General features: G+C 43.2%; 1 protein-coding gene across 4 annotated transcripts in view; it reads left to right on the top strand.

The window, feature by feature from the left end:
• kay (transcription factor kayak) overlaps positions 1 to 9508 on the top strand; it is a 60113-nt gene extending 50605 nt beyond the window's left edge. For all 4 annotated transcript variants that reach the window (XM_070099711.1, XM_070099713.1, XM_070099714.1 and 1 more), the window contains exon 4: positions 6586 to 9508. In XM_070099711.1, coding sequence (XP_069955812.1) covers positions 6586 to 7317 — 732 coding nt within the window. In that variant the 3' untranslated portion in view covers positions 7318 to 9508. The remainder of the gene's footprint in view (positions 1 to 6585) is intronic.
• Positions 9509 to 11748: the final 2240 nt, after the last annotated feature.

Here is an 11748-nt window from a genome sequence, read left to right on the forward strand (position 1 = left end):
GGTCCCTCCACCCTAGTTCTACTACAGCTGCCACGTGGAAAAAGACACTTATGTACAGTTCAGGACATTTATTAAAGGAAACGTTTCGCCACGAGTGGCTTCTTCAGTCCTAATACAGAGAAAACTAAGAAAACACATATATAGTGGCGGGAGTCAGGTGAGGTGATGCGTGGGTAGAGGTGGTAGTAGTAGTAGTACTACTACTACTACTACTACTACTACTACTACTACTACTACTACCACCTCTACCCACGCATCACCTCACCTGACTCCCGCCACTATATATATGTGTGTTTTCTTAGTTTTCTCTGTATTAGGACTGAAGAAGCCACTCGTGGCGAAACGTTTCCTTTAATAAATGTCCTGAACTGTACATAAGTGTCTTTTTCCACATCTTGTCGGTATCACCATACCATTTCCTTACAGCTGCCACCTCTATCCACGCGACACTTCACCTGCCACTATATATATACGCGTTTTCTTAATTTTTTCTGTATTAAGACTGAATAAGTCACTCGTGGCGAAACGTAGGACACCTGTGCAACACAGGTATGTAACACAGCATGTTGAAAATGGTATAAAATATCGACAAGTTGAAGATTAAGATATGTGGAACATGATTCCACTGGGGAATCCCGCCTACCAGTGACTATGCCTTCGTCTGCTACACGTCCTTATCCACTGACGCCTATATAACCGCCAGACTTCTTGCCTTTGCTCCAGATTCTCCTCCACCACGATGCTGTGAACACTAACTCCAAGGCTGAGGGACTGATTACCTCATCTTTTGTATATAGTTCTACTGTCTTTAATTGTGTCCTAGAATTTGTATTGATAAAGCCACTGGATGGCGAAACTTCTACAATAAGGATAGATGTTGCACATGTGTCTTAACTTTCATAACTTGGTTGTCTTGAGGGTAGTCTGCATCATGTATAGAATTAAACAAGTGATGTCATCACTCATCTGCTCATCTCTGGAGAGTCGACATCTGGGGCTTCCCCCGGAATCTGTTAAGCAACACCGCTCGCCCCTCCTGAGTGAACATATCGCCATAGAGTGTAGATAAATGCTTCGGAGAACCGACAAGTTGATAAATTAGACACATGTGCAACACTTAGGTATCTTTATTATGGAAACGTTTCGCTACACAGTGGCTTCATCAGTCCTGTACATAAGACGTGGAAAAAGACACTTGTGTATTGTTAGGTAAGACACATATGCAACAGTTAGACAACTTTATTCCGAAACGTTTCGCCTACACAGTAGGCTTCTTCAGTCGAATACAGAAAGTAGGCAGGAACAGTAGAGATGTGAAGACGATGTAATCAGTCCATCACCCTTAAAGTCGTAGAATTTGAGGTTGTCAGTCCCTCGGCCTGGAGAAGTTCAGTTCCATAGTCAGGAACTATCTGAAGATCAAGCGACAGTGCGGAGACTTAAATACTGTCGGAAGGAGAGGTGCAGGGTAGTAGTAGTAGTAATAGTAGTAGTGAGAGGCAACTGAGAGGTCATGTCCCTCTCAGATCCAACCCTTCTCACTTGAAAAGCTTGTTCAAGGTGTTTTCTGTACCAAGATGCCACGTGTTGCAGTGTCTGACAAGATGAACATCAAAATGGTATACAATACCGACAGGTTGTTAGGTAAGACACATATGCAACAGTTAGACAACTTTATTCCGAAACGTTTCGCCTACACAGTAGGCTTCTTCAGTCGAATACAGAAAGTAGGCAGGAACAGTAGAGATGTGAAGACGATGTAATCAGTCCATCACCCTTAAAGTCGTAGAATTTGAGGTTGTCAGTCCCTCGGCCTGGAGAAGTTCAGTTCCATAGTCAGGAACTATCTGAAGATCAAGCGACAGTGCGGAGACTTAAATACTGTCGGAAGGAGAGGTGCAGGGTAGTAGTAGTAGTAATAGTAGTAGTGAGAGGCAACTGAGAGGTCATGTCCCTCTCAGATCCAACCCTTCTCACTTGAAAAGCTTGTTCAAGGTGTTTTCTGTACCAAGATGCCACGTGTTGCAGTGTCTGACAAGATGAACATCAAAATGGTATACAATACCGACAGGTTGTTAGGTAAGACACATATGCAACAGTTAGACAACTTTATTCCGAAACGTTTCGCCTACACAGTAGGCTTCTTCAGTCGAATACAGAAAGTAGGCAGGAACAGTAGAGATGTGAAGACGATGTAATCAGTCCATCACCCTTAAAGTCGTAGAATTTGAGGTTGTCAGTCCCTCGGCCTGGAGAAGTTCAGTTCCATAGTCAGGAACTATCTGAAGATCAAGCGACAGTGCGGAGACTTAAATACTGTCGGAAGGAGACAGGGTGATGGACTGATTACATCGTCTTCACATCTCTACTGTTCCTGCCTACTTTCTGTATTCGACTGAAGAAGCCTACTGTGTAGGCGAAACGTTTCGGAATAAAGTTGTCTAACTGTTGCATATGTGTCTTACCTAACAACCTGTCGGTATTGTATACCATTTTGATGTTCATCTTGTCAGACACTGCAACACGTGGCATCTTGGTACAGAAAACACCTTGAACAAGCTTTTCAAGTGAGAAGGGTTGGATCTGAGAGGGACATGACCTCTCAGTTGCCTCTCACTACTACTATTACTACTACTACTACCCTGCACCTCTCCTTCCGACAGTATTTAAGTCTCCGCACTGTCGCTTGATCTTCAGATAGTTCCTGACTATGGAACTGAACTTCTCCAGGCCGAGGGACTGACAACCTCAAATTCTACGACTTTAAGGGTGATGGACTGATTACATCGTCTTCACATCTCTACTGTTCCTGCCTACTTTCTGTATTCGACTGAAGAAGCCTACTGTGTAGGCGAAACGTTTCGGAATAAAGTTGTCTAACTGTTGCATATGTGTCTTACCTAACAACCTGTCGGTATTGTATACCATTTTGATGTTCATCTTGTCAGACACTGCAACACGTGGCATCTTGGTACAGAAAACACCTTGAACAAGCTTTTCAAGTGAGAAGGGTTGGATCTGAGAGGGACATGACCTCTCAGTTGCCTCTCACTACTACTATTACTACTACTACTACCCTGCACCTCTCCTTCCGACAGTATTTAAGTCTCCGCACTGTCGCTTGATCTTCAGATAGTTCCTGACTATGGAACTGAACTTCTCCAGGCCGAGGGACTGACAACCTCAAATTCTACGACTTTAAGGGTGATGGACTGATTACATCGTCTTCACATCTCTACTGTTCCTGCCTACTTTCTGTATTCGACTGAAGAAGCCTACTGTGTAGGCGAAACGTTTCGGAATAAAGTTGTCTAACTGTTGCATATGTGTCTTACCTAACAACCTGTCGGTATTGTATACCATTTTGATGTTCATCTTGTCAGACACTGCAACACGTGGCATCTTGGTACAGAAAACACCTTGAACAAGCTTTTCAAGTGAGAAGGGTTGGATCTGAGAGGGACATGACCTCTCAGTTGCCTCTCACTACTACTATTACTACTACTACTACCCTGCACCTCTCCTTCCGACAGTATTTAAGTCTCCGCACTGTCGCTTGATCTTCAGATAGTTCCTGACTATGGAACTGAACTTCTCCAGGCCGAGGGACTGACAACCTCAAATTCTACGACTTTAAGGGTGATGGACTGATTACATCGTCTTCACATCTCTACTGTTCCTGCCTACTTTCTGTATTCGACTGAAGAAGCCTACTGTGTAGGCGAAACGTTTCGGAATAAAGTTGTCTAACTGTTGCATATGTGTCTTACCTAACAACCTGTCGGTATTGTATACCATTTTGATGTTCACACTTGTGTATTGTTCAGGACATTTATTAAAAGAAACGTTTCGCCACGAGTAGCTTCTTCAGTCCTAATACAGAGAAAACTAAGAAAATGCGTATATATATAGTGGCAGGAGTCAGGTGAAGTGTCGCGTGGGTAGAGATGGTGGTAGTCATAAGAACATAAGGAACACTGGCCCATGCAAGGCAGGACCAAGTCACTTACCGGCTTAAGCCAATGCCCTAACCTGATGAATAGTCTTGTTCCAGACTAAAGACCTCAATGGAAATAAGTCACTTTGTGTGGCTTTTCTAGGTTATTCTAGGTTGTAATAATGTTGGTAGAATTACCGACAATATGTAAAGTAAAAGGACACAAGTGCAACTAATGTAACATTTTATTGTGGCAACGTTTCGCTCTCCAGTAGCTTTATCAAGGCCTAAATGTTGCCTGTGTGTCTTATCTACAATCCTCTCTGAAGTCTTGGTATGTAATCTGAGGTCACCAAATCCATCCAGTTCTAACAGCATTATAGGCTAAAATAAGACTCGTGTTCCCTGGGACATTCACATTAGTATGTGTAGTAGTTAGCTCCGCACTTTTCCTACATCATGAGAGTATTTTTAGTTTGACATGTCAGCAGACACAAGGACATAAAACTTTTTATAAAAGTCCCAGGACCGAAACGTTTTATATTGTCCTAGCTTTTGTTCATGTGTTTCTTTAAAACCAATTTCTCGATATCAACTGTCAAGGTTTACAGAGTATTTTAATAAAGTTGGTAGACTTACCGACAATATGTAAAGTAAAAGGACACAAGTGCAACTAATGTGACATTTATTGTGGCAACGTTTGGCTCTCCAGGAGCTTTATCAAGCCATATGGCTTGATAAAGCTCCTGGAGAGCGAAACGTTGCCACAATAAATGTCACATTAGGTGCACTTGTGTCCTTTTACTTTACAGAGTATTTTAAGACTGGGAGAGAACCGGAAAGAGTGGAAATGACACTTAAATAGCCGAGCCAGCAGGTTGAAGGGCATAAGACTGACAGTAAACATACAGGAATTGAGACACATGTGCAACAGTTGGGTATTTTATTGATGAAACGTTTCGCTTACACAGTAGACTTCAGTCAAATACAGGAGCAGCAGTAGTAATGAAATAAAGATGATGTGATCAGTCCATCAGTCTTGGAGAAAAAGTATTTGAGGTGGTCAGTCCCTCAGCTTAGAGAAGAGTTCAGCTCCATGGAGCTGACACTGCAGTCAGATAACACACACCCCTCCCCCCACCCACAACACGCTACCACCTGACCTAACCTGACCTCTGCTTTACCTGACCCCTCATAACTATACAAGTCCCAAGTAAGACGCATTTGTAACACCTATCACGGACCTGACTGACCACCTCAAAACTACTATTGTCTCCATCACTGTATTAGACTGAAGAAATCTGCTATGCTAGCGAAACATTTCGGCAATAAAGGTACCCAGGTGTTACACAAATCTTTAATCAACTTGGGCGGTATTGCATAATATAGCTAAGTCATACACCGTTTGTATACTTCTGTCCATATACTTGATGGCTGAATCTTATTGTAGCCAGCTGGCAGAGTGGTTAATGCACTGATCTGGAGTCAAACCCCACCCGTTCCGTGGGGTTTTTATTGTCCATATATTTGTTAGTTTGGCATCAGAAAACCAAGGGAGTGGATGGTTATCTTGGCCAAGGTCTTTATCAAGCCAGGATGACGCTAGTCTGGCATTTGACCGGATGTTTTCTTACTCTCAATGGTAGCGAGTTACAGGGTCTATACTGTAAACAAGAATTCAGATAACCTAGTTTCCTCCAACACTGTAGTAAGTATGGAGGTTCCTCTGTACCACTGTAGTATGGTGGAGACTGTCATTGGTACCACTGACCTGGTTGTTGGAAAACAGGCGCTCGAGGGCACAGCTAAAAGTTAAATACAGGGATGTAAGGAAGTATTTTTCTTAGTTTGAGTGGTCGATATGTGGAATGATCACAAAGTGGAAGCAGGCTCTGTACATAGATTCAAGAACTGGTACGATGGGACCCACGAGGCTAGGAAGTGAATCCTGACAGTTGAAACTAGGTACTCCCCCCCCATTACACACACACACACACACACACACACACACACACACACACACACACACACACACACACACACACACACACGCGCGCGCTCTCTCTCCTCTTTTTTGGGACCTGTCTGTTACTCATTTTTGTTGTTGCTGGTTGAGATTCACTAGTGAGTCAGGTATTAGTGGTGCTGACTCACCTTAGTGGTCACCTGTCAGCAGTGCTGACGGGTAGTCATATTGTATTTTATTGCTGGCGAATTAGTTCTGAGTTGGGTCACCTTAATCCTGGTTAAATGGTTGTCACTGACTCGCCCTGTACGTGTTACCCTGCGGGAATATTGATGTTTGCATGGTCAAGGACGGGTTATAGCGTGCTCAGCTGCTATGGTTTACAGAGGTGATGGGGCCCCTTTTTATCAGTCACTCAGTCCCTCTCCCCACTCATTCTGTCATACACTCGCTGCCTCTCACTTGTGAGGCTGCATCTTAACTTGTGTGTTTTACCCATATTAGTAGTCTGTTAATTTTTTGCTTTATTTTAATTGCTAAAAACGCCAAATGGCCACTAAGTCTAGTATTTTGTAAACACCACTAATAATACTACTGCTGCTATTACTGTTATTACTATTGTTACTGCCCTGTAACAAAGTACATAGGTCGGAATATTAAATGTATTTTATTTGGCTTACAGTTGTCCGCGGAAGAGGAGGAGCGGCGGTCGTTGCGTCGGGAGAGGAACAAACTGGCGGCCGCTCGCTGCCGCAAGAGACGACTGGATCAGACCAACATGCTGCAGGACGAGACTGACGAGTTGGAGGATAAGAAGTCTGAGCTGCAACAGGAGATTCAACTTCTGCAGCAGCAGCGAGATGAACTGGAGTTTCTGCTGGCCACACACAAGTCAGTGTGTCGCCGCCGTCAGCAGCAACAGCAAGTCGCTTCTGCCCCCGTCACCACAAATGCCACCACGACGACCACCACCAACTCAAACCTGCATCTCCGCATTTTGAAAACGGATATAACTGTAAAGGAGGAGCCTATGGATGATGACGAATTTGTCATTGTGAAGAAAACTAACGGCAGTAGCAACGAGTCCCGTCCCAGGCGACCCACAAGCCTTAATGTAGCACCTGTAGCACTTCGCACCCCAAGTGTCGCTGATCTGGGCGTCCCCATTGAGACTCCGTCTGCTGGACTTCGTGGGCTGAACTTTGAGTCTATGATGGAGGGAGGAACTGGACTGACGCCAGTGACCAGTGGTACTGGGCTGATCCCTCTACATACGGGCCTAACGCCGCTGACAACCCCAGTTGTGTCTGCTCCTGCAAGTTCAGCCACCTCCAACTGTGGCACTCAGCAGCGATCCTCCTCCTCTGACCTCTCCTCGCCAGACTCTGTGCCGCCCAAACTAGTGTCCCTCTGAATAGCAACGCCCATGCGCGCCCACGTAGTTACCAGTGGCGGGCAAGGTGGAATTATTGAGGCTCCGCCCCTCGGCTGACCTTTGATGGATGCTAGTCCCTATGTGCACATCCACGCCTTACTCAACCCACGCACTCTATGCAACTCTACTTCAAGCTAGAATCACACTCCCTCTTTCTTTGACTTGGCAAGCTACTCGCCAAGAAACTCTTACTACCATCCCCCTAAACTTGTTATAATATTCATAATATTGCCTAACAATGAATTAAGATAGCCTTTACGTTCTAATTTTGCCTTAGATATATGTAAATTGTTGATGCCTTTAAACTGCTGCCCCTCTCAGTGCAGTTTAAGCCTTTGATCCTCATGGCTTGCTAAGAGGCCTTTTGACCAAAATATACTAGACGTTACCACTGTGATGTGAATATGAACAGCTGGTAATTGTAATGGTTTAGCTCAGTACTGACACACGTCAGTGACAGCAGTTAAGCTGTTGCATGCAATATTGCTCGCATGTTGACCATTGTTGAATGCTCCTTCTAGTGTTTGAAAAATATTTAATTCGTGGTTACAGTAAGAGCAAGAAGCAACTTACGAATAATTTTGACATATTTGTAAAAAAATATGAACTTGGGTTTGAACGTGTTGAGACTAGAGATACACACACACACACACACACACACACACACACACACACACACACACCATACACACACACCATACACACACCACACACACACACCACACACACACACCACACACACACACCACACACCACACACCACACACCACACACCACACACCACACACCACACACACCACACACACACACACACACACACACACACTCACACACACACACTCACACACACACACACACACACACACACACACACACACACACACACACACACACACACACACACACACACACACACGGGTGCAAAAGTGTACAGAAAGTATTGAGTGAACTATACACCGGCCGTATGGGTAATCTTAATGTACGGTCTATGCAACAAGTTGATGCAAAGGCAGTTCCACGTGAAATATAATTTTCAGTGTTCTTTCACTTAGTGTTACTATGCCAGTGTCTACAAGGTTATGCACTCACTTCGCCTTGATGTGAACAATAATTGTGAATTAATAATATACCTCTGTAATATAGATAGCAAAGCTTCACCAAAGACAGAATATATCGACGTGTTTCATAAATCTTTGCGCGAGACTCACTTTTGGAGTGACAGTTCAACACTTATTATAATTTCTTGTATTGCAACTTCAGAATTTTTGTTTGAACAAATTAATACTAATGAGTTTTAGCCAGCCTGGCAGCCGATCTTATAGGCTCTTTTGTGCTCATAGGCTTAGGCAGCCAGTGAGCTGTGTTGTAGCTATCATGTTTTATACAGTGAAGGCAGCCCACCCTCCTAATCAGTCGATATTTCACTTTTGTTAAGAGAGTCGGATGGGTGTCTTACACAGGCTTAAACAGTGATTAACTGACTGTGTATTGTAGAATTCATTCTCTGGCTTCCCATTTTCTGTTGGGTTTCATTTTTGTCAGTGTAATTTCATTTATTGCTATTGTGGTGATTGTTTTTTTTATTAATGAACTAGTCTGATCTCGTGTAAATTGGTAAATTTGCTGGAAAGCAGTGAGAAATTGACTTTAATTCCATATAAATTTAAGCAAATTTCTTGATTTATGGTCATTAGTCAGAGATGGTGAGTAGCCAGTTATAGCCTACCAGTGTCGGTAAATTAAATATCACATCTAGGCGATAAAACTTATAAACAAACGGAAAACAGATCCAAGGCAGTGCCGTCAACAGTCAGATAATCACAGTTTAAGTCTCGTGAATAGTCACTTGTCCCACTGTCCTAACCATGGCAAAATACTGACTTATGTGAGGGTAAAGGGCCGTATTGAACACCCAAAGACCAGGTATCGGGTCCTTGTTAATATCTTACCAGTAACTGTATTCCCGTGTTATACACTATATTACTAGGAATGAACCAGCGAAGTGTGTGAGAAATGCTGGGTGGTGTTTGCCATATTAATTTAACAGTGGAAATAATATTTATAATTATGCCTAGTCTAGCTTTCATACATTCATATGGTAAGATTACAGTCAGATCTATTTATACAAGAGTATTTAGATAATATTTTACAAATAAATAAGAAATTTTAATCTTGCTTTTCTTTACCTATTTTTTTTACATGTGATTCAGAGTGACGTCATGTGCGTTCTGGCCGCGTATTAATGTGATGATGACTCATTGCAACTACTCTGTAATGCTCGTATTGAGCAACCCTTTTAAAACTGGTCTGTTTCGTTCACTGGATCGACAAGCAGCACTGCACAGACCACTACAGAACCTCTTGAGTCTTTCCAGTGTTTGGTCTGTGGGGGTAAAGCCGGGGTGGACTCAAGATTATCAGTACAGCTGATTTTAAGACACCAGTGAACCAACCAACTCTGCACCTGTCAAACTCCCGAGTGAGTTGACATAGAACATGTTTATAGCTAGTTGCTATGCCACAAGAAACATGCAAAGAGGTGTATGTGTATGCACTAAGAGTTTACTATTTTAGGGATTAAACTGGTAGTAAACAGTGAAACACAGCCTCGGTGACTGCGTAGTCGATTTTCTTTAAATCCCATTAACTAACAACTTGCACCGAGAATGACGCACCCTACACCTTCCACAAGGGCGTGAGTGAAGACTTGTAGTTATATACTGCATCACTTGCTCTAAAGACCACGTTTGCAAGCATCTCGCCCCCCCCCCCCCCCTGGGTTACGACAGACTGGGTCCTCCACTCTTGTCAGCAGTTATACCACTTGATTGTCAGCGCTGTATGATCCTAGTGGTTTTAGCGCTTCTTTTATTATAATTACTCTATGGAATACACTTCCGGGAGCTAATCACTGTACACTGGATTGGATGGGGTTCACCAGTACTGTCCCGACCCGGGTCTTGTCCAGTTGGTGACCTGGCGCACTGACCCGGGTCTTGTCCACTTGGTGACGCACCGCACTGCACAATGTCTTGACTTTAAACTACCGTATTTTCCGGCATATAAGGCGAGTCTTCCCTCTAACCCCCAGTCTTGGAAAATCAGCCCGCGCTTTGTAAGGTCAGGGTCAAGGGTAAGTTCTGGGTTACGCTTTAGCGTAAAGTACATAAGAAAGAAGGAACACTGCAACAGGCTTACTAGCCCATGCGAGGCAGGTCCAAGTCTCCTATCGGCTTAAGCCAATGTCCCAACCTAGTCAGGTCAGGTCACATTCACTTAAGGAAGGAACACGGCAACTGACCTAGTAGCACAAGCCAATCGGGTCCAACTCACACCCACTCATATATTTATCTAACCTATTTTTAAAACTACACAAAGTTTTAGCCTCAATAACTGTACTTGGGAGTTTGTTCCACTCATCCACAACTCTATTACCAAACCAGTGCTTTCCTATATCCTTCCTGAATCTGAATTTTTCCAATTTAAAACCATTGCTGCGAATCCTGTCTATGCTAGATATTTTTAAGCACACTATTTACATTCCCCTTTATTAATTCCTGTTTTCCATTTATACACCTCACTCATATCCCCCCTAATTCTACGTCTTTCTAGAGAGTGCAGTTTCAGGGACCTCAGTCTATCCTCATAGGGAAGATTTCTGATAAATGGGATCAACTTTGTCATCCTCCTTTGTACATTTTCCAGAGAATTTATATCCATTCTGTAATACGGTGACCAAAACTGTGTAGCATAATCTAAATGAGGCCTAACCAAGGATATATAGAGCTGAAGAACAACCTGAGGACTTCTATTATTTATGCTTCTTGATATGAAGCCAAGGATTCTGTTAGTTTTATTGCGAACACTTATGCACTGTTGTCTTGGTTTCAGATTACTGCTAACCAGAACTCCTAAATCTTTTTCACAATCCGTAATATTAAGATCTACATTATTTAGTTTATATGTGGCATGGTTATTTTCCTGTCCAACATTTAGAACTTTGCATTTGTCTATATTAAACTGCATCTGCCACTTCTCCGACCACTGCATCAGTCTATTATGATAATTCTATCGTGCGCCTTATATGCCGGAAAATAAGATTGTTTTGAGAATGACTTGCCTTGTATGGGCCAGTAGGCCTTCTGCAGTGCTCCTCCATTATGTTCATTTATATTAATTTCTGAAGAAAAGATACTAGTCACTTACAAAAAATAACTTAATAACCCAGCCAGACTGGTCAGGTCACGTGACTCTTATCCCTCGGTTCCCTTCATGGTGGGTTCCTTGATGCCGGTGAAGGGCTCTTGATCCAGGGAATTGGATCAGTACTCCAGTTCCCCGAATTAAGCCTGAATACCTTCCATATCCCCCCAGGCGCTGTATAATCCTACGGGTTTAGCGTTTCCCCCT

This window comes from Cherax quadricarinatus, chromosome 68 (genome assembly GCF_038502225.1).
Source record: "Cherax quadricarinatus isolate ZL_2023a chromosome 68, ASM3850222v1, whole genome shotgun sequence".
NCBI classification, from domain to species: domain Eukaryota; kingdom Metazoa; phylum Arthropoda; class Malacostraca; order Decapoda; family Parastacidae; genus Cherax; species Cherax quadricarinatus.